This window comes from Vidua macroura, chromosome 28, assembly GCF_024509145.1.
Source record: "Vidua macroura isolate BioBank_ID:100142 chromosome 28, ASM2450914v1, whole genome shotgun sequence".
Classification (NCBI taxonomy): Eukaryota; Metazoa; Chordata; class Aves; order Passeriformes; family Viduidae; genus Vidua; species Vidua macroura.
In genome coordinates this window covers 4,017,045-4,044,969 of record NC_071598.1, presented here as the reverse complement: position 1 = coordinate 4,044,969, position 27,925 = coordinate 4,017,045, and the positions used below count along the sequence as shown (strand labels likewise).

General features: G+C 57.1%; 1 protein-coding gene across 1 annotated transcript; it reads right to left on the bottom strand.

The window, feature by feature from the left end:
- Positions 1-19: 19 nt before the first annotated feature.
- LOC128820030 (hexokinase-2) lies at positions 20-27,551 on the bottom strand. The gene is made up of 18 exons (XM_054000501.1): positions 27,473-27,551; positions 19,756-19,918; positions 13,888-14,036; positions 13,678-13,797; positions 11,655-11,750; positions 11,439-11,538; positions 10,984-11,167; positions 9,802-9,957; positions 9,458-9,691; positions 8,805-9,109; positions 8,135-8,283; positions 7,318-7,437; positions 7,135-7,230; positions 6,254-6,353; positions 5,971-6,154; positions 5,569-5,724; positions 4,843-5,076; positions 20-3,905 (listed from the first exon to the last, which is right to left on the bottom strand). Exons 1-18 carry the CDS (start codon positions 27,533-27,535, stop codon positions 3,761-3,763), a joined length of 2,754 nt encoding a protein of 917 aa, XP_053856476.1. The 5' UTR covers positions 27,536-27,551; the 3' UTR covers positions 20-3,760.
- Positions 27,552-27,925: the final 374 nt, after the last annotated feature.

Below are 27,925 nucleotides of genomic sequence, written 5' to 3'. Positions count from 1 at the left end.
TGAGTCCAGCAATGGGTGGTGGTTGTTTTTCTCTGCTTTATTGTCACTGACGAGGAGCAGCAGTGGTGGCCGAGGGGAGCTGAGCAGTACAACACCACACTCAGGAGAACGGTATGAAAAGTACAAAAATAAGGAAGCCTATATATATCATCATTGCAGTCAATTGCTAGAAATAAATATTGTAAACACGAAAGAACAACATCAGGTGAATCTACAGCACTCGTTTCTGCCAGCAGCCACAGTCTTTGGCTTTATGACTCCCCTGCCCGCACAGAGCCAGCGCCCACATCGAGATGCATTTTCTTTGCTTCAGGCCAGAAAGGTCAGGACTGGTCAGGGATGTCACAAGGGAAAGAATTTTCCTCTCTCCAAATAACCTTGAGAACAGGAATTGCCTCTTTCTGCCTTCAGTGCCCATTTTTGTGCCAGAGCAAGTGACTGATCTCCCAAAGCAGGCATTTTCCTTGTCTGGAGGGGACTGGCGAGAGCTCCCCACAGTCCAGGTGGTGGTGTTGTTACCTTGTACCCCACAACCCCTGCACAAATGGTGCATTTTGCCAGCGTTTTGTACTTCTCCCCTGCCGTGCACTTGGACCTTTCACCTCCTTATCTCTCTGACAGCCAGATGGGTTTGGATTGCCTGATAAGGGAGAGCAGGCACGGAGTTATCTCGGGTCAAACCGCACCCAAGCTGTTGCCAGGCCACAGATCTGTGCCCCACTGATACCCTCGGGCCACTGAGCACGAGCTTCTCCCTCCCAGCCTTGGACTCCAGGAAGGGAAGAGGCAAATTCTGCTTGCGAGTCTCACTAATTTGCTGATTGTGTTTATATAGATCTACATATATTTTAAAAACCCAATAAAATCCTGTCCAAAGTACCAAGGAGGAGAGATTTGCCAGGGAGGGAAGGGCAGAGACTCTGTTCCCTGGTGCCTGTGTGGCCAGAGAACATTCCAGCACCCTGGGAGTGCAAAGAAAATGCATCCAGATGGGAACAACCAAGCAAAACAAAACCATCCTAAACCCACAAAGCAGCACTTCTTGCTGCAGGGAAGACACAGACTGGGCAAATCAGCCTGACCAGTCTGTTCCTCTGTCCCCACAGATAATCATTTGATCTTCCCTTCATATCAGTAATTAGGATTTAATCTTCCCTTCTTCATTTTAAACACATTCACAGAACATCCCATGGCGACATTTTGGCGTGAGGTCCCAGTCCCAGTCAGGCTGGACATCCAACACCTGCAGGGCTGGTCCCCCTGGGTACCCCGGGGAGCACAAACTCCTCCAGGGGCTCCCCAGACCCCTCCCTGCAGCCCTGGGGAGGGTGCACCTGCACCCACAGGTGTCCTGCAACGCTTTGAACTGGAAACATTCCAGACCCTGCTTGATTCTGAGTCTAAGCAAAAGCTTTCCAGCATTATTAGGGGAGCCTTGGAGACCCAGAGGGGTATCCAAAAATCCACCACCACCCACAAGGGTGCCTCACCCCTGTGGAGCTGCAGCCCCTCCTTCACACCAGGCAGGTGAGGGGACTGTGGTGACCCTGCTCCAGTCCAGGTACCTCAGCTCCCCAGTTCCCCTCTCACCCTGTCATTTCCCTGCTCAAAAGCAGGGCTGCTCAGCTCCCCATCCTTCCCATTCTGCCCCCAAAACTGCTGTTGTATAAAGTTTCACTCACTGACGGATGAAAACACTATGGATTTCAGACGGGGCACAGCTGGCTAAGAGTAAAACAGCCACTAATGTAACTCTGTACAGTGCAGCAGCTAAAAAGATTTCTGGTTTGATTTTTCAGTAGGCAAAATGCTGGTTTTCTGAGGGAAAAAAAATCACACAAAACTGCTTGGTACCAGATTACAGGATTTCTGTATCATCCTTCAAAGATTTATTTAACAGCTTCTAAAACTTCCACTAAACTTGGTTTCTTACATCATTTCTATACACAGGTTTTATTTGTTATAATTGTCTTGAGGCTTATAAAAAAATAAGCATTTAAAATGCCCAAAAGAGTAATTTTCCTTTAAAATTGTGCTACTGAACTTGACCCCCAACACAGAAGAGAGACTTTTGGTAATAAGGTTACCCCAAGCAGTATAAAAATATACATAAAAATAGACAAAAACTCTATCCTCCAATCTGAAGGGCTGATTGTGGGGTTTATTAGTTATTATATTTTTTTGTACATCACTGAAATTTCATTAACTTCTGCTAAATATTTACAGAAAACCCCCCCCACCCTCTGTCTGCCTCCTCTCACTGAGGCAGAGACCTGCAGCTTTTAGTTCATCCAGAGTTTTCTGTTGGCAAAAATGGATCCCTGCATTGGGCCATGGCACAAGGTGATGCTGCGGGCACAGGGGTCCCTGGGGACCTGCAGGGCCCTGGGTTATGTCATCCCCCCATGGATGTGACCTTCCAGAGCACAGCTGGGGAGGGCAAGGGACAAAATAAAACCTGTCCTAAGGTTAAACCCAGCCTGAAGCCGACAGCATCACCGCAGGGCCCCACTGCTCCTGCACGCCCTGGCTTTCTGCTTTCCCTTTTGTCCTGGTGATAAAGTCAGAATGCCCAAACCTCTTGTACAACAGTCCTCAGGTATTTGGGTCTCTTTTTCCAGTCTACCCCAAGAAAATTTTAAATTAAAAAAAAAAAAAAAAAAATTACACGACAGAAGAAAAAAAAAATAATTACTCTGTACTCTTCTTCAATGACATGAAAAGGTGACGTTAAAACTAAGTGATACAACCCCCCCCAGACTATGTACATAAAAAGACATCCGATCTCTTAAAACATAAATATACAGTGTATAAATCCAGGTGCCACCTAAAGGCTGCAGCTGCAGAACTATTTCACAATTTCACAGACACAAAGCAAACCAGACCCTCCACGCCAAGGGCAGACACGGCCACGGGTTTGGGGCTTGGCAAGGGAGACACTGACCCGTGGCAGCAGCTCCTGGAGCCCACACATGCACCAGGGAAGGGGGTGGTGGTGTCCAGGGGTGAAACACGACTCTACACGTGCCACGTTCCTACACACTGCTCAGGGTGCGGGTGAGAGGTCAGGAAATGGGATTAGACCCTGAGTCCCCAATTATTTCCAGGCACGTGCTCTGCTGGGCTGGCTGAGGGGCCCCTGCAGCCTGGCTCCAGCAGGTTCTCCAGGACTGCTCGCCAAGGGAGATACGCGGTACCTCCAGTGCAGCCGCGGCCACGCCGCTGGAACTCTGCACCCTGTGCTTTAAGAGTTACCATGACTTTCATGGAAATAACACAGCCTTGATCAGGGTAAAAGACTAGTGGAGGTCTTTAGCCCAATCTTAGAGGTTTGCTTCTACGGCACGGACAGCAACACACATAAATAGGTACTGTTAAAGTGACAATGCAGTGTCTGAATTATCTGAGTGTTATCCCTACTGCTGCTAGGGGAGGGCCAGTGGTCGGGGCGGTGGGAGGAGAGCTGGGGTGTGATGGAGGTGGGACAGCTCCAGCTCCACCTGGAAGTGCAGGGAGAAGCCAAAAGACGCTGTGAGCTTTACTCGACAGCTGGTTTTATGGCATGCAAGGAAACCCCTATGACAACGCTTGGTACAGAGCCCACGGCGCCTCCAGTCCCACCGTGGTGCCTCGGAGAACAAGTAAAGCTACGAGTCTGCTTGGAGGGGAGGGGGTGTGTGGGTGTGTGCAGAGGGAGGGAGGGGCTGGATGAGGAAACGTCCTGTTCTGAAACCAAGCTCTTGGGCAAACCTGCTTCCCTCTACCGCTGCCCGGCCTCGCGGATGCGGCAGGCCACGGCCGTGATCAGCGCGGCGCCTTTGCCGCTGCCGTCCTCCGACTGCAGGAAGGTCACTTCACACTTGGGGGACAGCTGCCTCACTGTCTCCTGCAGGACTGTGGAGAAGCTGCAGAGCAAGGAGAGGGAGAGGTTCTGAATTAACTGGCCACAGGGTGAAGGTGTCAGTCCCAACCCCTAATGCGCCTTGCACAGAGCCTCGAGGAGCAACGCAGACCCCAAGGGGACGGACAGATGGATGGATGGATGGATGGATGGATGGATGGATGGATGGATGGATGGATGGATGGATGGATGGATGGAATGATGGATGGATGGATGGATGGATGGATGGATGGATGGATGGATGGATGGATGGATGGATGGATGGATGGATGGATGGATGGATGATGGGTGGATGGATGGATGGATGGATTGGATGGATGGATGGATGGATGGATGGATGGATGGATGGATGGATGGAGACAGAGTTGCCAGGGATGAAGCTTAGAAAGCCCAAGTCTCCACACTTCAGCCCAAGCTCACGGTTACAACACAACTGTGCTGTGCCTTCACCCAGCTCCTTCTCGAGGCCCACCAAGCCCTTGGAGTGCTAATGAGCCTCAACAGCCCTGACCAGCCCAACCTGGGGGGAGTTTTGAGTGCCTCGCTTTGCCCATGAGCTCCTGAGCCCTATTTAAGCTCAGCCCAGTGCCTTAGTCTCTGTCTGAGCTCGAGTGCCCAGCAGCACCAGCCGGGCAGCTCTGGCATGGGCAAGTTTTCATGACCCAGCTCATTGCTGGTTAGAGCTGCCTCATGCCCATGACTTGACGCTGAACCTGGTCACCACATCTGGGCCAGGCCCAGTGGGACTGGAGGAGCCCCTGTCCTTACGGGAGCAGCTGACTCCTGCTGGGCCTCAAATTTGGGTCAACGAGCTCCTGGCAGCCCTCAAGCCCCCAAAACCCCTCAAATCCTCCCCCATTACCCCCTGAACCTTCCCCCCGAGCCCTCCGCCTGCCCAAGGCGGGCAGGTGCCCCCTTGGAGCACAGCCAGAGGCACTCACTGAGGGTGCAGCTTGTAGAGCGTCCCGTCCACGCCGACGGTGATTTTGAGGAAGTCCAGGCCGCGGTTCTCACGGATCTTGTCCACCACGGCGGCCATGCCGGCGCCGCAGAGCTGGGCCGCGCGCCGCGCCACCACCGTGCACACCTCCTTGACAATGATGCTGTCGTCGCACGTGGACTCCAGCCCCAGGTGCTGCAGGATGGAGCGCACCTGCAGCAGGGCCAGGCAGTCGCTGGGGGGGGACACAGCAGGGGCAGCGTTAGGGATGGAGCAGCTGGGACGTGTGGCCTCCCCTTCCTCACCTACGTCCTGCCCAGCCCGGGCACTCGTGGCTCGTGACAGTGCCTGGGGTAGCCCTACAGCCCCCTTCAACCTCAGCTTTCAGACCTGGACGTGGCCTGGTGTCACATCCTAATCAGGGAGGCAATTTCAGGACAAAGCCAGCGGAGTGTGACACCCCTGCAACCCACAGGGTGTTCCCCACCCCCTCTGTGCCCAGGGCAGAGGGGATAAAGAGCTGTCTGTGCTGCCAGCCCCAGACAGCCTCCTTGTCTCTCCACACAACCACGTGGGCTCTGCTGATTTATCCCTGTGGCACCATCCTGCATCACCCTGGCTCCAGACCAAGCACGTGGAACTTCTCCCACCAGCCCTGGGGTCACGTCCCCCAGATTCCATCCGTGCTCTGACTGGCAGCTGGTGCTCATGCCCTGTTGGAGCTCACCTCTCTATCTGGGACAGGAACTTGGTCTCAAAGATCCCTCTGGTCTTCAGCCTCTCCGAGATCCGTCCCCGGAAGAGCAGCCCTTTCTTGGTGAAGTCCATCAGGATGTTGCGGACGATTTCCCCCAGGTACATCCCACTGATCATCTTCTCATACCTGGGCAGGAGGGGACGAGGCTGGACATCAGGACAGGAAGGGACACTGGGGCTGCGTGGGGATTCCAGCTCTGCCAGGTGCCCTCAGCACAACCCCTTCAGCAAGTCCACCCACGGGAGGGGAGGAGGGACACGTCGGTGTCCTGCCCATCATCCCCTGGATCCACCAAGGGGCTGGTGGGGCTTATCTGCTCCTGGACCCTCAGCCCCATGGGGTCCCTTCCAGCCCCCCAAAGCCACCACCCACCTCTGCTTGCCAGGGTTGAGGGACAGCTCATCCACCGCCAGGTCGAACTCCGTCCGAATGTCATCCAGGCACCCGCTGTCCCCGAAGGCGCCCCACTCCATGTTGACACACATCCTGCCCTCATCCCCTTCCACCAGCTCCACGTTCCTCATCTCCTCCATGTAGCAGGCGTTGCTGCCCGTGCCTGCGGAGAGGAGCGGGATCAGAGGGACCCCTGGGACACCTCCTGGGGCAGAGGTGGCACCACAGAGCAGGAGCTCCACGAGGAACTTTCGGTTCTCACCAACAATCAGCCCAACTTCACAGTAGGGATCCTCGTACCCACAGGTCATCATGGTGCCAACTGTGTCATTGACCACTGCCACCACGTCCAGGTCAAATTCCTGCAGAGGGGTGGATTGCACCAATGATTCCTGGAGGGCTTGGAATTCCTGCTAAGTCTGCTCCCACGGCTGGGAAAGGACCTGGCTGTCTGCTGAGTGTGGCAGTCAGAGTCACAGAATCATGGAATGATTCTGAGCTGGAAAGGTCCTTAAAGCCCATCCCATTCTCCCCCCTGCCATGGGCAGGGACACCTTCCACTGCCCCAGGCTGCTCCATGTCCCATCCAAGACTTCCAGGGATCCTGGGGCAGCCACAACTGCTCTGGGCACCATCTGCCAGGGCCTCCCCACTCTCACAGGGAGGAATTTCTTCCTAACAGTCAACCTAAATCTCTCCTCTTTTAGTTTAAAACTGTTCTCCCTTGTCCTCCATGACCACCCACCTCCACAGACATGGAGGCACCCATGGATTTCCCCCAGCCCCACCTGCCTGCAGGTAGAGCTCAGACCTCAGACACCTCCAGCTGCCCAGGGGCTGGGTCAGCCCTGCCAGGAGAAGCCCCTGGGCAGGAGCTCGGGGTGGTCTGTGCCGAGGAAACGAGCTGGTGTCTCCTGAGCTCAGGCCCAGACAAGTCTGCTCCAGTCCTGGCCAGGAGCCAGCCCATAGCTCCAGGGTCTGAAAATCCAACCTCAAGTGATGAGTAAGGGCGGCTGTGAAAATTCCGACACTCATTATGCTGAGCTCAGCCCAGTAATTTGTTTTACAGGCCAATTAATGATGCTAAAGAGAGCCAGGATGTGGGAGCAGCCGCTGGCTTCTCCCAGCCCTGTGGCTGCTCACCTCTCTCCTGTGAATGGCCTCCTTCAGCAGCCCCACCACGTCCTCTCCCTCGCAGCCCGTCGCCTTGAAACCTTTCGTCCACTTCAGGAGAATTCCCTGTTGTGGGAAAAAAGCCCCAGTGAATCCCCCTCAACAGCAGGTGGGAGGCACAGCCAGGGATGCTGCCAGGAGGGCTGGGGTTACCTCGTCCAGGTTGTTCTGCTGGCAAGGGAAGGAGAAGGTGAATCCCAGTGGGAGCGACACGCCCTTCATCCCCATGTACTCCAGGAAGTCGGAGATGCAGTGGACAATGTGGTCAAAGAGCTGGAGAGCAAAGCCAAGGGGAAGAGTTACCACCACAGCCATTGCCGAGCCTGCCCAAACTGCTGGGGGCTCCAACCCATTCCCAGGCCTGCTGGAATGCTCAAGTCACTCCCAGGACTTGGAATGGAGCGGGACGTGGCTCAGCTGCACTGTGGGAGGTGAGCAACCCCAAAAAGCTCAGTTCACCCTCCTCCCCACCCACAGCGTGGCCAAATCCCTGCATTATCTCCACCTCACAGGTCCTTGGAGGGGTGGGGGCCAGCAGGGAGGTGACACGGGAATCCCTCTGCAAGGGAACCCCACAGCCCTCCAGCCCAGTCTGCTGCAGATACTCCCAGTCCCCCAGCACTGCCTGGAGTGCTTTGCAAAACTCTTTCCAAATGTGTCTCACCACTTGTGTTGTGGTTTCCCTATCTGGGAAATGTGGATGATGCTTATCTGCCCTTGTGGAGTGTGTGTGATTCAGGGAGGCTCACTCATGTCTGGGAATAACACCATTTCTAACCTAAAAACCAGACTCCAGCTTCCCAAACTCCACAGCCTTGGGCACAACTTGCTGCTCTAAGGGCAGGAGAGCACCAGCCCTCCCCAGTCCTGGTTTTGCTCCCTGGAAAGGCAAAACCTGCTCTGTGGTCAGCCCTGCCTCAGCCACCCCAGGGAAGAGGCCCCTTCCCCCTCTCCGTCTGCCCATGCTGACCTCCTCTCCCGTGCCCTGCATGATCTCCACAGGGATGGAGTAGATCTTGTTGTGCATTTCCACCCCGCGCCGCATCCCGTTCCTGACGCGCACCAGCAGCACGCGGAAGTTGGTTCCTCCCAGGTCCAGGGCGAGGAAATCTCCCTTTTCTGCAAGCCAAGAGAGGATCATCAGGAGAGATCCCAGCATGGGGCATCCAGGGTGTGGCACAGAGCAGACATGGATCTGCCCTCTTCCAGGGAGAGGGATGGAAATGCAGACATGGCTGGGGATAGGCAGGAACAGAGGATGGAGAGGTTTGCGCCAGACTCAGGGTGACGATGAGGCTTCGAATCATAAACCTGAGTTGGAAGGGACCCACAAGGATCATTGAAGTCCAGCTCCTGGCCCTGCACGAGCTTCAAGCCAAGGTCAGGAAGAGCTAGGAGCACAACCCAGGATGAGGGTGGAGAGAATCCTGCGGCAGGATTTGTGGCCATGCAGAGCCAGGCTTTGTGTTAAGTCAGGTGCAGAACGTCCTGGAGGCTCAGTGCTCTGCCCAGTACCAAACTGGAGGTTTGTGCCACTCCCACCACAAAGAGGAACCGGCCACAGCAAAGGATCCAGCCACTCCCAAGGATGCAGGACAGCCATGGGCTCACACACAGGGGCCTTACACAGGACACATCACCTGTTCCATCGGGAGTGGAGCACACGTAGGTGGGCAGCATTTTCACCGTCGCCTCCGCGTGCGTCTCCTTGCCCAGCCCTTTCTCCATCTCTATCCTCATCCTTTCCTTCACCTCCAGCAGCTGCTCATGGCTCAGCTTGAGGGGCTCCAGGATCTTCTGCCGGGCCTTGTGCTGTGCAGCCAGCCTGTAGGCCACGGCTGTCACCATGGCCGCCCCTTTGCCGCTCCCGTCCTCTGAGCGGATGAAGCGGATCTCGCAGTCCGGCAGCAGCTGCCGCACGGTCTTGTGCATGCGACGGGCAAAGCTGGGGAGGAGGAGGAGAGGGGACATTGAGTGTGACCTTCTGGGGACCCCCTGGGACCCAAACGAGGGGCCCGAGGGGATATTTGGAGGCACTTCCCTTGTGCCAAGCTGTGCGCACTGCTGGCAGCAGCAGATCCCTCTCAGTCCCTGTCCCCAGCACCCCCAGCAGCCCCAAGTCCCTGTCCCTAGCAGCCCCAGATCCCTGTCCCCAGCACTCCCAGGCCCCTGTCCCTGTCCCCAGGACCCCCAGGCCCCTGCCCCTGTCCTCAGCACCCTCAGGCCCCTGTCCCCGTCCCTGTCCCCAGCCGCCCCTGTCCCCGTCCCCGTCCCATCCCTGTCCCGCACTCACTGCGGGTGTTTCTTGTACACGGAGCCGTCCACGCCCACGGTGGAGCGCAGCCTCTCCACCCCCTTGTTGTCCTTGATGCGGCGCAGCACGGCGGCCAGCGTGGCCCCGCACAGGCTGGCCGAGCGCGTCGACACGATCTGGCAGACGCGCAGCGTGGCCAGGCAGTCCTCGTGCGACGGCTCCAGGCCCAGCTTGCTCAGGATCTCATGAGCTTTCTGCAGCCCTTCCTTCTCCCTGTTAGTTCAAAAAGGGGTTCGTGCCTGGGAACACAGCTTTTGCTGGGTGGTGGTGGGCCACGTTGGCTCAGTGCTGGTCCATCCAGGAAACCCCTGGATCCTACTTACTTCTCAATGGCGGACACGAATCTGGTCTCGAAGTGGCCCGTGGTGAGCAGATCCGGCGTGAGCCTTCCCCCAAACAACAGCCCTTCCTTGGCCATCTTCACCAGGATGAGCCTGACCAGCTCCCCCATGTACATCCCACTGATCATCTTCTCAAACCTGCCCATGGGGAAGCATCAGATGGAATCAGGGAATGGTTTGGGCTTGAAAAGCCCTCCAGGGTTATCAGTCCAGCCATTCCCCAGCTCTGCCAAGGCCACAGCTAACCCACGTCCCCAAGTGCCACATCCACAGAGCTGTTAGATCCCTCCAGAGATGGTGACACCACCCTGGGCAGCCTGTGCCACACTTAACCGCCCTTTCAGAGCATAAATCTTCCCTAATATCCAACCTAAACCTCTCCTATCTCTCCATCAGCTCCCCCCGAGCCTCCTTTTCTCCAGGCTAAACCATGTGTGTTTTTGGCTGTGTGTGCCATGAAGTGGCCATAGGCTGACCTGAAAACCCCTTGGCAGCCTCCCATCCCAAACAGAATCTAGGTAATCTCTTCCCAGAGCAGTTTATCCCCTCACTGAGAATATGAGGCCATCATTGTGCAAAAAGGTCTCGTGGCCACCTGAAGGGGCTCAGTCAATTTGCAGGGACTCCCAGATCACCCCCACGCCACAGCAGCCCTGTGGGGAATGGGGGATCTGTAGGACTGGGATGTGGACACTGGGTGAGGGTGTCTGCCTGGGCTGGTGAGGGAATTTGCTGGCCAGGAAGGGAACAGGAATCATTCACATGAGAGGCTCAGGAGGGCAGCAGGTGGGGCAGACAGCCCTGGTTTGGGACAGCCCTGCTTTGGGACACAGCCCTGCTTTAGGACACAGCCCCTGCTTTGGGACACAGCTCCTGCTTTGGGACAGCCCTGCTTTGGGACACAGCCCTGCTTTGGGACACAGCCCTGGTTTGAGACACAGCCCTGGTTTGGGACAGCCCTGCTTTGGGACACAGCCCTGCTTTGGGACAGAGCCCCTGCTTTGGGACAGCCCTGCTTTGGGACACAGCCCCTCTCTGCCCCGGTGGCAGAGGACACGGTGACCCAGTTAGCTGGGCTGACCTCCCCAGTCCCAGTAATGCCGGCGCTATGGGAGGATGCACAATGCTGAGCAAACCACGAGCCTGAGCCAAGAATCTGCTCACAATTGTTTGCCAGGGTTGAGCGAGCCCATGTCGATCTCACGGTCAAACTCGGTGCGGATGTCGTTGAGCACACCGTCATCACCAAAGGCCCCCCACTCCATGTTGATGCACATGCGGCCTTCGTCCCCTTCCACCAGGTCGATGTGCCTCATCTCCTCCATGTAGCAGGCATTGGTACCAGTTCCTGGGCCGAGCAGGGGCACAGGGTGAGTGAGGACACCGCCTTTCCCTCATTCCCATTATTCCCAAATTCCCTTTGGCCACAGCCCAGCGCACCAAAGAAAGCGAAGAGCTGAGCAAACAAGCACTGGACAATGCTGGTTTTCCAACACTGATATCCTCCTCTCTTTTTTCCCCCAAAGGCCTGCAAGAAGCAGGATCTCCCTCTGGCTCTCCCGGAGGGCTGGACCCCAGGAAACATCCCCAAAACATCTTCCCCCCTCGCTGCAGCTCACCAACAATGAGGCCAACTTCACAGTTGTGGTCATCGTAGCCACAGGTCATCATGGTTCCCACGGTGTCATTCACCACGGCCACAATGTCGATGTCGAAGTCCTGAGATGGTGGAAACGAGAGAGGGTGACCCAACAGAGACAAAACTGCCCAGAACAGCCCCACGGAGCCGAGGTGTCCTGTGCCAGGACCCGTGTGCCCCCACCCCAGCCTCTTACCCCTCTTTTCTTGATGGACTTGCGCAGCAGGGACACCACGTCCCTCCCCTCCACGCTGCTGCACTTGAACCCCTTCGTCCATGTCACGAGGATACTCTGCAGGGGAACAGCAAGAGGGGAGCTTGGAGGTGACTCCTGGCTCCTGGCACAGGGGGCATGCGGCCCCGCGGGGGGAGCCCCCCATTATCAGCTCAGCAGCTGCACTATCAGCCGCAGCTTCCGTGTCAGATAAAGTTTATGGCCACGAAATCACACGTGAGCTGCTCGTTGCTGCCCTGGAAGCAGGAACATGCTTCCCATGACCAGGTTTGATTGAGCCCTGCAGCAAAACTTGTTCACAAGCCCAAGGAATGCTCCTTGACCCATCCCTGAGGGGTGGATGGCTTGCTGTGCCTATGGAATGCTCCCTGACCCAGCCCTGTGGGGTTAGAGGCTCACGGTGCCTTTGGAATGCTCCCTGACCCAGCCCTGTGGGGTAGGGGCTCACTGTACCTATGGAACAATCCCTGACCCAGCCCTGTGGGGTGGAGGCCTCACTGTACCTATAGAATGATCCCTGACCCTTCCCTGTGGGGTGGGGGCTCACAGTCCCCTGTGGCCAGAGGCACCTGCCCAGGGGCTGAGCTGAGCCCTGGGGGCGGGAAAAGGACTCAGTGACATTTGGAATCTCCAACCCTGTGGCCACAGCCCCCTTAGGGAGGCAGACACCCACCCTGCCTTAGAGCTGGGGAAACTGAGGCACTGAGCAACACGACCCCGGTGGGGTCACGGGGCGCAGATCCTTCCTCCTGCAGCTTCTGCATTCTCCCGTTCTTCCCAGCCCCGTGGCTGCAGGAGGGGAGCGTTAATCCCTCCCGGAGCCACTGGGGCTCCGCGCAGCGCCGGGAGGACGTGCCGGGGCTGCCGCGCTCCATGGAGCCGGGCCCCTGCCCATCCCGGGGGGGGAAATAAGGGCAGGGAGAGCCAGCACCACCCCTAGCCCCTGCTCATCCTGGGTGGGGGAAAGGGGCAGGGAGAGCCAGCATCACCCCCAGTCCCTGCCCATCCCAGGGGTACAAAGGGACAAGGAGAGCCAGCACCACCCCTCAGCAGCAGGGCCCACATGCCTCGCTGGGCTTGGGGATGTTTGGTCTCCCGGCGAGGTCACAGCTCCAGCAGAGCTGACAGTGACAGTGACAATGACAGCCATCGGTGCCCGGGGCTGGCGGAGGGGACAGGGGGGACAGGGAGGGATGTGATGCTCAGGGATGTGATGCTCGGCACGTCTGGCTGCAGCTCCGGTGAAAAAGCTGCTTTCCATGGAGGCATCCCAGGGAAACGTCACCCCCCAGAGCCCTGCAGCTTCTGGGACACACCCCTGGCTCTGCAGCGCCACGCCCTGCTGGACCTTGTCAAAGGTCACGGTGGTAGGTGAAAAACCCTCAAGATAAATCAGGGCAAATCCAGAAACCCAGGATTGCCCAGAGCAGCTGTGGCTGCCCCCAGATCCCTGGAAGTGTCCAAGGCCAGGCTGCACAGGGCTTGGAGGCAGTGCAATGTGACCCTGCTCTGAACTCTGAATGGTCCTTAAGGTCCCTTTCAACCCCAATCCCTCCGGGCTCCTATGAAAACCTGGCCAGATGTGTTTAAAACAGGATATCCAACACCACTTATTGCCATCAAACAGCTTTTAAAAAGGCAATCTGGCACATATCCTTAATTTTCTTTTAAACAGGGGGTTTATAGTGTGTTTGGAGAAGATGACAAGCAAGAGGGTTATTGGGAGGTGATGCCAATTCCCTGAAGGACTGTTCCATCCCCTGACCCTGCAACCACCGAGTCACTGCACCAACAAAAAATATTCACAAAAATAAAAGGACAGTGCTGCTCCTGAGCTCCTGTGACCCAGAGCTTGGGAAATGCCTTTACAGGGATGAGAGAGGTGGCCCTTCAGGAAAGGGTGACCCAAAATCAATGAGCCTCATTAAAAGCCTGAGTTTAAATCGGTGTGGAACCCACAGGGAGAGCACAGCCCCTCACCCACCTCGTCCAGCTTGGTCTGGTGGCACGGGAAGGAGAAGGTGAAGCCAAGGGGGAGCTTCTTGTCTTTGATTTGCAGCTTGTCCAGGAAGTTAGCCAAACACTCGGCAATGTGGTCGAAAAGCTGGGAAAAAAGGGTAAAGAATTCAGGAATTCACTGCCCCCAGCAGGATCCCCGGGGCCAGGACACAGCAGGGGCTGTCCAGGAGCCCACCTGCACTCCGCTGCCGCGCATGAGCTCCTCGGGGATAGCGTAGATCTGGTTCTCCATCTCCACCTTGCGCAGCCCGTTGTCCGACACCTTCACCCGCAGCACTCGGAAGTTGGTGCCACCCAGGTCCAGGGCCAGGAAGTCCCCATCCTCTGTGGGGTCAGGATAAGGACAACCCGTGAGCTTGGAGTGCCCTGAGGTAACCACCCCCTCCCAGCTACCAGGATAAGGTCAGATTTTTTATTATATGTCATCATTTTGTCCGTTATTATATGGTTTTTTTGGTATTTTATTGGAGCAGTCGCTGTATTCCCTTGCCCCTCCTCTGCCCCCACAGAGGATCAATCTTTTGACCATCACTGAGGCAGATCCAGATGCTTTGGGCCACGAATCCCATCAGCCCCCCCCCTAACAAGAAAATCCCAAACCAACAGGGATCCCTGGAGCTCCAGCCTCAGGCTCCATCAGGAAGAAGGCAGCAGAGCCATTCCTGACCCTACTGATGCTCGTGGAAGCTCTTAAACCTCCATCCCAAGGGGTTCAACCCTGGTGGCAGCTTGGCTCAGCTCTTGCTGCACTACAAACCCCTCGTGTTCAGGCTCAGCCCAGCCCAGGCTCCCTCCCTGCCCCAGGAATGCCACACACTCCTGGCATGTGGCAGCAGGAAACCAGGGAGGGAGAAGCTCCCAAACAGCTTTGGGGCCTCCCTGCTGCCTTCTCCAGGAGAGCTGGTGTGGAATCTTTGCTGCTTTTTTGCCAGGGTAGGATTAAATATGTGAGAGGGTATTTCTTGTTGGGACTTGGATGTTTATTAGCTCTTATCTGTGTCTCACAAACCCTGAGTTCTGCAGCACTTCACTCTAACAAACTAAAAATGGAGCCGTGTCTCTCTCTCTACGAGGCCTTTTAAGGATGAACTGTCCAATTAAGAAATGACACCTAAATTACTTTCACTTTTAACCCAATAACCAACCACACGTGCCCTGCAATGTGACTTTTTAATCCAATTACACAAAACCACCCAAACCCATGGAGAAGGAGAAGGAGAAGGAGGAGAAGAAGAAGGAGAAGGAGAAGGAGAAGGAGAAGGAGAAGGAGAAGGAGAAGGAGAAGGAGAAGGAGAAGGAGAAGGAGAAGGAGAAGGAGAAGGAGAAGGAGAAGGAGAAGGACCAGCCTCTTCCCTAAAACCTCCATCTTGCCTTATATATATTACTATATTCTAAAACCTTAAACTCTAAGTTTTCACCCTGTGATAACACACACTTGTGTTCAAACTCCACCCCCACAATCCCAGTTCTACCATTCCATTTTGGAAGCCTTCTCCACGGCCCAGGTCAATGCAGTGCTCTCCTGGGGGTCAGTGCCTGCCAGCACAGAAAGGCTGAAATCCTCAGCAGCCAGGGCTCCGAGGAGGCTCCTCCAAGGGGAGCCCCAGGGCCGTCCCCTGGTCTGTTTTGGGGCAGGGAAAAGCGCCCAGCTGGCTGTTTCAGGGCGGAGGGGGCCGGGGAAAGCCCTCTCTCAGCACTGCGGAGCCCCGAATGTGCTGCGCTGGCTCTGTGCGGCACAAAGGGAACAAAACCCGTGGGTCATTAGTATGCACCCGCCGGCCGGCATCTCCAGTGACTCCAGCTGAAAAGGCAGCCCCAGCCCCAGCCCAGCTCCATCGGGCTCTGCGGGCTGACCCCGCAGGGCTCGGGGTGAGGGAACGGGCACGGCCCCGGCTGGGAGCTGGAGCAGCTCCATGGAGGGGAAAGGGCCAGGGAGCTGCTGTGCTCCAGGGACTGGGGGAGGAACGGGGGCTCCGAGGGGTGTGTGGGGATCAGAGATGGGCACGGAGAGTGGGGAGTGCAGTCGGGGGTCAGTGCAGCCCCTGGGGGGGCAGAATGGCACCAAAAAAGGGGTCAGAGCATCACATCAGTGAGGAGCAGAGAGCCACCACACCACCAAGGGGCACAGGGCCATCCCTGAGGAGCACAAACCCACCACTGAGTGGCACAGGGCCAGCAGGGCACTGAGCTCCTGCAGTGCTCCAGTCAGTCCCTGGATATTCCTTTCTCCTCCTCCCTCTGACCCTTAGCTTTAAACCAGTTTGGCAGCTCGTCTGGCAACCTGTCTGCCAGCCACGGGGCATGGAGGTTCTTCACGTGGAAAACACACCAGGAAAACCTTGGAGGAGCTCCCCAGCGCCCTGGGGAGCCCAGCACGGGCAGCACCCTCAGCCACAGCAGGCCAGAGCTGGAACATCCATAGTGTCCTGCCCCTCACACGGGTCACAGCTGCCCTGGCCATTGGCACTGAGAGCACGGAGAGCACTTCAGGGGATGATCAATACCAGCAAGGCATGGAGAACGCCTCAGGGGCTGATCAATATCAGCAGGGCACAGAGAAACCTCAGGGGGGTGACCAATACCAGCAGGGCATGGAGAACACCTCAGGGGGTGATCAATACACCAGGGATAAGGGCATTGGAGCCAAGAGGGTCAGATGCTCTCAGCTCCTTGGAGGTAAGGCAGGGAGCCCAGGAGGATCCCAAAAAAGGAGCAGTTTGGGGGAAATTCCTGGGAGTTCCTGGGTGGATCAGCTTTGCAGGAGGAACAAGGAAGCAAAGTCTCCCTTGGAAAATTCCCAGCCATGCTGGGAACACGTGATGGGCTCCAGGTCTGGGCACTGCCCCCCACTTTGGGCTCCCAGGTCCCGTGATAAGGTATCAGCTCTGGTGCTGAGCCCACAAGCCAAACAGCAAGGGCAAACACGGAGCCCTGGTTCCAGGGGCTGTTTGCTCTTGGCAAAGGGTGAGAGCTGAGTGCCTGGAGGACCTGCTGTGATCCTGGTGTGTGGGATCATGTCCCAGCACCTCAGAGGCTGCTCACCCGAGAGATCCCCCCTCGAGACTCCTAACCCACTGCAATTCCACTGCCTGGGAATCCTCTGGCAAATTGGATTAATGAAAAATAAGAGGAAGAGGAAAAGCTGGGAGGCCCAGATTCCAGGGAGATGCAGGATAAGGTGGAGCTGCAGACCCTGGCATTTCCCACTGTAGCCTCTCCCTCCTTCCAGGTAATTCATGGTGCCAGGGAATGGGAAGGGACCCCAAGGACCACTCAGTCCCACTCCCCTGCCCTTCCACTGTACCTATGCCCATCCAGTCTGGCCTCGAACACTTCCAGGCAGACACAACTTCCTTGGGAAGCCTTGCTGGGATGTGGTAAATCCCTGTTTTCTGGGCACGAGAGCAGCCATTTTTTCCAAGCCTTTCAAGGCTCTGCAACACACCAGCTGTTTTTTTTTTTTGCCTGCAGAGGCAGCCAGGTACTGGCAGGAGCTGAGCCCCCCAGCCAAGGGAAAGGTGCTGCCAAGAGCCATCCCTTGGGTTTTCCAGATTTGACCCCCAAGTTCTGCAGCATCCTCCTGGAAGCTCCAGGCTGGGGTGATCAGCTGCTGGGGCTTAGCAGAGGATGCACCACAAGATCCTTGTGCCAGCACCATTGTGGAGGAGGAAACCTGGGCACCCAGAAAAGCCTGGAAAAAACAGGAATGGAGCAGGGAGGAGGGTGATGGTTGCAGTGAGAAAGGAAAGCCCTCGGGACAGTCACTGGGGCTCCAAGGAGAAGCTTATTTGGCATCTGTTTCCCCATCACCTCGCTGCCAGCACGGCACGGTGCTGTTCCAGTGGGTGCCAGAGCCAAGCAAAGCAAGGAAAGTTGATTTTAGAAGAGCTTCTGCTTTCAAAGCAGAATTCCCCCCTCTTATCACCCCACACTGGAATGGCAAAACCCCCGAGAGCCAGGGCTGGGTTTTGGCTTAACCTGCAGGTGTGACCTTGTATTTCCATAAGCACCTCTCATCCCCCTGGAGCTGAGCATTAAATGGGGTCTAATCCCACCCAGAGACACGGGAGGAGGGGAGGGAGGACAGAGACATTCTACAGGTGGATGGTTGGGAGCCTTGCAGCAGCAGCATCAGCTCAGAGCAGGGCTGGAGCAGAGGAATAACCTGTCCTTGGACTGGGAGCAGCTGCTGGCATCTGGCACAGGTGCCCAGCCCAGGCCAGACTTTGCCCAGGAGCTTTGAAAAGAGGGAAGAAGGAAGGACAGCCCTGGACAGTGAGATCCTCCCTAGCTGTTGCCACACCATCTGTGCCAGGGATCTGGCACCAAGCCCCCAGCCCTGACTTGGCCCCTTCCAGCCCCCTCCCCAAAACCCAAGGGACACTGATGCCACTTAGAGGCTGGATCCAGTTCGAGCTGGACAGGGAATCCCAGCTCTCATTTCCCCCGGATTTGCTCTAAACTCCCACATTTTCTAACCCCCCGCCGGGCAGCTGCAGCGCCATGACTACCCCAGCATCCCTCTCATGTGCCATTTTCCATGCTGCTGTTTCTCCTTCCCCCCTCCCCCGGGTGAGAAATGCCAGCTGGGACACTGGAGAAGCTGGATACAGGGAAGGGAGCCAAGGATCTGTCTTGTAAGGGCATGGGGAGGGATTGCTCCTTCTCCCAGAGGCAGGTCAGGGTGCTGGAAGTGCTGACACATGCTCCACCTGCACCCAGCACCTTTGGCTGCACCAGTTCCCGTGCCCAGGGGCGGCTCCTGGCTGTCCCTGTAATTAAAAATATCCTCCAACATTTAAATAGATTGGAATCTCAATCCCAGGGCAGGCAGCCAGGTCCAGCTTTTGGGTGTAGGTGCAGCTGGGGGGCCAAGATCAGGGGGTGCTTTGAGGATTAAAGGGGCTCAGAGGGAAGGTGGAGACACTTTGAGCAGGGGTGTAGTGAGAGGACAGGGGAATGGTTTCAAACTGGAAGTTATTAAAGTATATACAAGATTTAAGTTGTTGGGGAAATTCCTTCATGGAAAGGGCTGTCCAGGCCTGGCACAGCTGCCCAGGGCAGTGCTGGAGTCCCCATCCCTGGCGGGATTTAGCAGCTGTGTGCATGTGGCACTTGGGGACACAGGTCAGGGATAGATTGGTTGGATTTGACCAACCTGGGGGCTTTTCCAGCCCAAACCATTCCATGGCTCTGTGATTCCATGGCTCTGTCACTTCTGTCCCTGCCCCCAGGGAGCACACAGCCAGCAGCCATGAGGGGTCTGGGCTCTGTCCCTCTTTGTGCACCTCTCCTGTTGGTGACCAGCAGCCCCTGCCACCGAGGTTTGGCACAGATCCCTGTGCAGGAAGTGGCACAGGGCAACCCCAGCTCTGAGTAACTGCATCCAGCACAACCAACCATCCCTGCGGCCCGCCAAGGCTGCTGCCAGCCCAGCTGTGGATCTGGAGCAGCTTCAGCTCCGTCCCTCCTTCCCCCTAGCAGCCACGACCAAACACCTGGTGTGTCCTGGCTGCACCTGAGGGCGAGGGGTGATGCTGCAGGGATAGAGACGAGCTCGTTCCCAAAACACCAGTCTGGGAGAGGGAGCACTTTCCCATCTGGATGCCCGAGGGAGCAGTCCCTTGGGCTGAGAGGAGGATGTGCCTGGCTGCAGCGTGCCCTGGGCAGCTCGGGGAGAAGCAGAAAGGCCACATTGTGAGGCCCTGCTCTGCCGGGGCCCGGTGGCACTCAGACAGCGCTGGCACCGCAGCCACCTCGCCGCTAATGAAATCTGATGAGCCGGACCCGTGACTGTCCCTGTCCTGCCAGCAAGGGCACGCGAGGGCGGCTTCCCTCCCTCCTCCCTCCTGCCTGCAGGAACTGGGAGCCCCTCCAGCCCCAGCACGGAGTGGGGAGCCAGCCCTTGCCCCACACTCAGCCGGAGCAGGGTGAAGCCCCAGCAGTGATGCCGGGGTGCCACCCCTGCAATGGCAGTGCCAGGAGGACGGGTGTCCCCAGCTGTCCCTCTGCTCCCCCAGGAGCACCTCTGGCCTCCCCGTACCTGTCCCGTCCGGGGTGGACCTGACGAAGGTGGGCAGCATCTTCACGGAGGCGGTGGGGTTGGTGTCTGCTCCCAGCCCCTTCTCCATCTCCTTCTCGAAACGCTGGGACACCTCCAGCAGGGTCTCGTCAGAGAGCCGCATGTGGTACAGGTACTTGTCGACCTGCAAGGTGCAGACAAAGCCCAGGGGTCAGGCAGAGGGCTGGGGACACAGGCACAGGCCCCGGCACACAGCAGGACAGCATCCAGCCCCTCCCGAGGCTGCTGGGCTGGACACAAGGAGCTGGGACAGGTTCTGACCCGTCCCAAAGGGCAGGGCACAGCAGCTTTGCTGGAATTGCTCATGCCAGGCATCACCCACCGCTGCTCTTGCACCTCTGCCAGGGTGCTCGCCCAAGGCCAGCCTGCATCCCCTCCCCAGGCCCTGCCAGCCCGGGAATGCCGACCCACAAGTTGCTCCTGGCGCTCCGAAGCACCTTCCCACTCAGTCACCTGCAGACACCCAAACAGGTTGCTACAGAAGCAGGAATCCAGGCTCAGGGGTGACTCAGGAGGTCGGCAGTGGAGGTTTTCCAGGTGCAAAGCCCTTCCCACTCCACGGCATCAACGCACCTTGACCTTGACCCACAGGGCCTCTTCATGCACCGAGGAGGCTCGGCAGGAATCCACTGCCCTGTCATTTCTGCACTGCTGAGATCACCCCCAAAGCCCAGAGCTACTCAACACCCTGGAGCAAAGCATGCTGAAGTGACAGAAGTGGGAGCTGGAGTGACACAAGCGAGGGCCAGAATGACACAAGCGTGTGCTGTGGCCAGAGAGGAAAGAAATCCACCCCACCCCTTATTCCTGGAAATTGGCATACCCTTGAGCTGAGAATGCTTCTAAAAATGGCATGGAAGCATCTTGTCTCGCCTGGGAAAGGGATGGAGAAGCTGCTCTCCAGCCACCAGCAGCACCATGTGTGCCTGAGCAGCCTGGCCGGAGCAGGGAGCGGGAGAGGCGGACACTGCCCGCTCCCAAACCATGCCCCGCTCCAATTAGCTCCACTCAGAATTAATTAAAGGGCAGCTGCAAGCCCTGAGAAGTCCAGAGGAAAACTCCACCCCGTGTGCTCACCTGTCTGCAGGCACGTAACACCGGGGTCACCGGAACCCAGGCCTGGGCTGTGCTTTATGGGGCTGAGCTGGAGGAAATGGGCATTTTGTGGGTGAGTAATTGCACCGGGGCCAGTGTGACCTCGCTCAGGGATGTGCCATCCCACTCTGGGCTGGACACAACAGCCCTGCTGCACTTCTGGCTGCCTGTGTTTCAGGCTCAGGGTGCTCCAGCACATGCTTTTTTCCCCACCCTGAGTTCTGCTGGAAATCTGGGAGCTGAGATCCCCGTGGTGAGGCCAGGGGATGGAGGAAAGCCCAGCCCAGCACATTCCAGGAGTGATGCTGCTTCCCCTGAGGAGCAGTATGCTCTGAGTAAAACCTCCTCCCCGCTTATCCTGAAAGGAGAAGGAACTGAAAGCTTCTCCTGGTGCTTTCAGTTCCTTCCCAAAATCAGGAGGTGGAAGACCAGGCAAACACAAGGGAAAGGCCAAGGAGAAGGAAACCTGGAGATTTCCTGGTGCCAGGTGTTTGCCAGCCTCTCCTTATCCAGCTCAGCAGCAGGAAGTCAAACAAACACTCTCCTCCCTCCCCTCCTGTTTGCTTTCACCTGCTGAAAATTCCCTCTCATGTGCTGAGGCTCCGGTCACTGGCACCAGTAACCTCCATTTAACTGGTTAGGAGGCGGCTCTGGGGCTGGAGCTTTCCTCCACGCCAGCCCCAGGGTAGGAAACCTCCCCTTGAGCTGTGCCGAGGGTCATCCCGAGGGTTATCCCAAGGGTTATCAGCCCATGCCATCAACCCAGAGCAGACACTCCTCATCCCAGAGAAGCTGGGTGCTTTGGGAGCTCCTCAGCAGTGAAGACCCCCCCACACCCAAAAATCCCAGTACAGGGAAAACCCCACTGAGGCTTCACCCCCTTCCCCCAGGACAGGCCCCACTCAGCACGTCCCCCATGTCCTCCAGCACACCAGAATAACCTCAGCCTGAGGAACAGGGTGACCTCCCCTAATCTCCAAAGCCCTTAAAACCTGGATCATCTTCTCCCAACGTGGATCTCACCCCACTTGGCAGCTAAAGCAGGTCAGGGCGTAGAGCAGTCCCCGTCCTTCCCCACTGAATCCACCTGGCCCCACCAAGGAAGAGCCACGGCCACCGGCCTTCCCAAAACTCCCCAGCCCTGTGGCCCAGTTGGTTACTCTGAGCACCCCTCAAACTGTTACAAAGGTGGGATAAAACAAATTGTTTTATCTGAGCATCCCTCAAATTGTTACAAAGGTGGGATAAAACGGGGAATTCAGCCTGCAGTGCCAGAGTCTGAGCATCTTTCAACACAAAACACTTTCTCAGTTGCTTAACGCTTTTGAAGAACGTGGAATTGTTTAGGTCAGATTGCCAGTTCCAAACTAACAAAGTCACTAGGTTAGCATCCTGAAGGGGGCAGTTGAGTTTCTGGAAAGCTTCCAGACTAAATAGTGGTGTTTCCTCGAGGAAATCTAAACAAACTGAAGGGAGAAGGAAGGGATGGAAGCTGGGAAGCGCTGGGCATGCCCCAGCCCGGGACACCGCGTTAAAGCTGCGGATCACGGAGTAGCTGTGGGTGTAATGAGCTCAATGCCACGTTTTTGAACCAAACCCCAGCAAATCCCCATCTCCTGGCTCAAGGCTGTCTCCAAGGCTCAGCTCATTTCCACGCCGGATGCTGGAGAGGTGCCCAGGGTCGCCTGTCCCGGCTGCACGGCCACCGCTGGGAAACCTCAGCTTGCCCAAATCCTGCTGCTGTGCAACCTGAGCTGAGCCAAGCCGAGCTTAAAGCAACCCCAAAAACAGCTTTTATTCCCAGCCTCATGGCTCTGGTACTGCAGCCTGAACACAGTTCTGTTCCTTGAGGCTCCTCTAAAGGAGCCTGGGCCCCAAGGGATCGGTGCTGGGGAAATATTCATTAAATATGATCTTCAAATAACTCAATTCCAAGTCAATGCCATTCTCCATAGGAACAATCTGGGGCTGTTCAGCCTGGAGAAGAGAATGCCTGAAGGGGTTCCAGGAGAGCTGGAGAGGGAATTTGGCCAAGGGATGGAGGGACAGGACACAGGGAATGGCTTCCCACTGCCACAGGGCAGGGATGGATGGGAGATTGGGAAGGAATTCTTGGCTGTGAGGGGGACGAAGCCCTGGCATAGGATGCCAGATCCCTGGCAGTGTCCCAGGCCAGGCTGGACAGGGCTGGGAGCACCCTGGGACAGTGGGAGGTGTCCCTGCCACGGCACTGGGTGGGCTTTAAGGTCCCTTCCAACCCAGCCCATTCCAGGATCCTGTAAATTCCTTGGCTCACACGCTGCCCTGGCAGGGGTGCTGGGGAGCCTGTCCCCATCTCTGGGGACATGGGGCAGGGCTGCTGAGGTTGACACGGGGCAGGAAGGGGAAGGGGAAGGCCCGGGGAGCTTTGTTCCTCTGCAATAGGGTCCCAGACACATCTTTCCCACTAATGATCCCAGGTTCTGAGAAGGGGAAGCTGTTTGCCTTTTGTTTTTGTTTTGCTCTGCATCCTGTCCCAGAGCCACGTGGCTGTCAGGAACCAGGCTGGGAGCACATTCTCCCCATCCCTAAGCATTTCCTGCTGCAGTTTTCAGCTGGATGTGACTAACTCCAGCAGATTTTTGAGCAAAAACAGAGCACTGGGAGAGGGTGACTGCTTTCTGGGACAGATTTATTGCTTTTTTGGCAACAAAGCCAAACATTTGTTGACTGCAAGATGACAGAGCAATGTTCAAATCCGGGGAAGGCTGGAACACCCCAAAACCCATGGCTTGTGCTGTCACCCCTCTCTCCAAGGAAATTTATGCTGGGAATTCTATTTTCTTTAAATTCCTTCCCTCCCTATCCCAGTTTTTTTAACTTGAAGCATGCTGTTTCATAAGAATCCCTGAAGTTTGAGGGGATGCTGGCTCTCTGGGAGGGGGACGCTGCACAAGCACCAGCCCATGCCACGTGAATCCGTGGTAGGACATGATGGATTTGGGGAAAGTGAGGCAGAGGGAGCAGGGTGAAGACCTGAAGTGTTTATTCCCTGTCCCACATCCTCAGTCCCTGCGCTGCCCATGCCTGCCCGCGTTTCCCACCCCAGGTGACTCAGAGCAGGGAACCAGCTCGTCCCCTTGCCCGACCTCCCCTGGGTGACACAGGGGTGATGCTGGGCTGCCCCCACCCTCCCCAGCCCCGGCCCTGCTGGCACCCACATCCTTCAGCTCCTCCACACCGGCTCCAAGCCCACGTGTGCCCTCCCTCCCGCCTGGGATGACACACGCCCGCCCGGAGTCATCCTCACCCGGCTGAGTCAGATGTTTCCTGCTCGGCCGGTTCCTCCCCGTCCTCCCCCCCCCGGGCCAGCAGCTGGATCCACGCCGGAGGTGGAGCCGGGTGGTGACGGCGAGGAAGTGACCCCGCGGAGCATCCACCGGCCCATCCTCAGGTGACCCCACTGCCCCACTAAAGCCCAGTTCAGCCGGGAAAACGCTCCAGTTCTGCACCTGGAGACATCCAGCTGCTCCTGTCCCTGCCCCTGTTAAACCCACAAGGTCCTGGGGCAGAGATCCTGCTCGGGTGTGGTTGGCAAATCATCACTGAACCCAAGAACCTCCCTGGGATGGTGGGAGCATCCCCCTCTGGGGGAGGAAACTGAGGCTGGGTAGCTCTGGTGAGGAGGAAGGAGACACAGGACAGCTTCCCAAAGGTGGGAAAAGCTGTCCTGCCACTGACCTTGGCTCCTGCCACTGACCTCGGCAGCCTCACGGGAAGCTGTCAAGTTGGTTTTCCAGGAATTTGCCATAAGTGCCCCTCCCATACCCACAGAGGCAGCCAGGGAGGAATCAGCTGGGTAAAACTAATCCCTCGGCAAAGGAAAAAGTTCAGAAACAAAAAGAGGAAAGCCTGCCCCTGCTTGGGGACGGCCACAAAGGCAGGGAAATCAATTCCATCCCCACCCCCAGTGACGAGGCTGAGGGACGAGGAAGGCCGGGGTGAGCTTGCACATCCCAGGGGAACGCAGGGCAGCAGCGGCAAACTTCCAAGCTGGGATCTCAAAGGACGCTGCCGAGGTTAATTAAAGTTTGCACAATCCCTTGGGGGTTAGATAAGTCTGGACAACCCATTTTCCAGGCAGGAGAAGGGCAGGAGCTGGGGAGGAAAGTAATATGCCTCCAGATGAGTGGCAGAGCAGGTAAAGCTGCTCCGTGGCAATAATGGGAAGGAAAATCCCATTTTTGAGGCTATTTTCAAGGCCTTGAGGTGGACACAAACCACAGCTATTGGAAAAGGCACTTATTTACCCCAGCTGAGCTCCTTTTCTCCCTGATCCAAAGGGAAAACACATCCCAGGCTACCACCTACAATCTTTTCTTGCAAATACAGGGTTTGATAAGAAGACCCAACCAAACAAATCGCAGCTTTCCAAGAATCTCACCCCCTCCACCTCCCTGTGCTGGGAGCTCCCTGGCTTCTCCCTTTGCCTGGGGAGCTTTATAAACCAGGAATAATTTTTACAGCCACGGTAGAAACAGCCAGGTCAGACAGCTGGCTTCTCCCCCCTCTCCCTGAGCCGAGCTGAGCTCCGTGCTCTCCCCCAGCTTTGCCTCACTGGGAGGATTCACGGGAATTTGTTTAAAAATATCCCAGAAAATCCAGTTGTGGAGGCGGCCAGGAGGGCAGTGCCATGTCCCACAGGATCCCCAGCTCCGGCCAGCGGCTCCTGGATATTTTTTTTTTCCCTCCCTCACATCTCAACAACCTTTTTTAATTTGGGTTTGGGAGCCGCGAGGGAAACGAAGCCGGTTCCTAAGGCTTCGTACACCCTTCTCCCGGTGGGTAAGGAAGGCGAATTCCTCCATCCCAGTTTTCCCCCTGCATTATTCCCAGCCATTCCCGATAAGGAAGGCGTGAGCAGCCCGGAGCCGGGCCGGGCTGTGCCGCTGGCCTATTTCTGCTAGGGTTACACAACACAACCCCTTCCCTAGCGTGGATTTGGCTGTTGCACAACCCCGGGGCCACTGGCGAGCGGGGAGGGAGAAGCCGAGCCCGTATTTCCTTGCGGATCACTTTGCCTTGGGAAGTTTTCCCTGCACTTTGTTTAGGTTGGTGTTGTGTTTTTTTTTTTTCTTTTTTGTTTTTTTTTGTTTTTTTTTTTTTTTAATTTAATGTTCTGCCTCAGTTTCCTTCCTATTTAACACCGGTGAAGGGCCAACGTGGCAGGTTTCACTTCCCCGGTAGCATCTCCAGGGTTATCCCAGGTCTCTCCAAGCATTTCCCTCGATTTTTTTATGGCGGTATTTGCAAATTCTGACCGCCTCACACTCAGAGCAGCAAATCCTGGCCATTCCCGGAGTCAGGAATCACAGACGAGCTCCTCTCTGCCCTGTTCCCAGATGCCAGCAGAGCACTGCAGGAGAAGCCTGAGCCCCCGCGCGCTCTCCCATCTCACATTTTTTCTCCAGGAATAATTTATTAAGCCCAGCCTAAGCGCTGTCCTGGCCAGACAAAGGCCGGAGCCATGGAGAGCAGGAACACTCGAGCTTTCCCCAGTGTCTGAGCTCCGGAACGGGGGGGTGACCAACACTCCGGGCATCCCAACGGGGCTGGCACTCCAGGAACAGGCTCGGGCAGTTCCAGACCCCGAAATCAAGGATTCAGAACCCCAAAACTACGGGAACGGGAGACAGGAAGGTGTTTTCCATCACTGTCACTGCGGGTATGGGGGGACACGTGCGCCTTGGGCCGGCGGTCACCGCGTGCGGAAGGCGACCCGAGGGGGAAGTGCCACCTCCGGACTCGTGGCCCGGGCTGACCCCGATCCCCGCGGGTGCCCCGGGCCGGGGTGGAGTGGAGGAGCCGGCTGCCGGGGATGCTCCGCGCCCGCGGATGCTCCGCGCCGGCGGGAAGCGGCGACACGTGCTGCGCGGGGCGGCCGCGGGGGTCCCCGCTCCGGCGGGCAGAGGCACGGAGATCCCCCCTTCCTCCTCCTCCTCCTCCTCCTCCTCCTCCTCCCCCTCCGCCGCCCGGCCACGCGGGGTCCCGCGGCACGTACCGCACGCCGCCCCGGCCGGGCAGCGCCGGGGCCTCCACCCGCCGGCCCGGCCCCGCTTCCCCTTCGCTCCCCGCTTATCTTCGCCTCCTGTTCCCTTTTAAAAAGTTTTTTCTCCTTTTTTCCCTTTTTTCGTTTTTTTTCCCATTTACTTTTTTTTTCCACTTTCCCCTTTCTTTTTGCTCTTTTTACTCCTTTCCTCTCCTTCTGCTTTTCTCTCTTTTTTTCTCCTTCCTTTTACTTTCTTTTTTCAACTTTTTTCCTTATTCTTCTCCCTTTCCCACTTATTTCCCTTTTCACTTTCCTTCCCTTTTCTTTTCCTCTTCTTTCTCCCTCTTCACTCTCCCCCTCTCCTTTTCTCTCCCTTTTTTGTTTTTACTTTTACCCATCCTTTTTCTTCCTCTTTTTTCTCTCCCCCCATTTTCTCTTCTTCCTCCCCCTTTTTTTTTTTTTCCCTTTCCCCTTTTCCCCTTCACTTTCCCCTTTTCACCTTTCCATTTTTCCTCTCCCGCTCCCCACTTTCCCCCGGCGGGACCCCCCCCTCACCTTCTGCGCCTGGTCATGGCTGAGCTCGGTGAAGAAGTAAGCGAGGAGGTGCGATGCGATCATGGCGGGAGCGGCACGGCACGGCTCGGCTCGGCTCGGCACAGCACGGCTCGGCTCGGAGGGGTCGGAGCGGAGCGGCCCCGGCAGCGCCGCGCGCTCCCCGCGCCAATCGCGCTCATTGAGGAGCTTCCCCCGCGCCCGTGACGTGACCGCGCCGCCGCTCCCCCATTGGCCCGGCCGCGAGGGTGTGTGCCCGGCGCGCGCGGGGGGGGCGGGGCCGAGCCCGGCACCGGGGTGAGGCGGGGGGGTGAGGGGGCACCGGGGGGACAACGGGGGGACAGTGGGGAGACACTGGGGGGACACTGGGGTCATACTGGGGGGACACTGGGGTGATACTGGGGGGACAGTGGGGGGACAATGGGGGGACACCGGGGTGATACTGGGGGGACACTG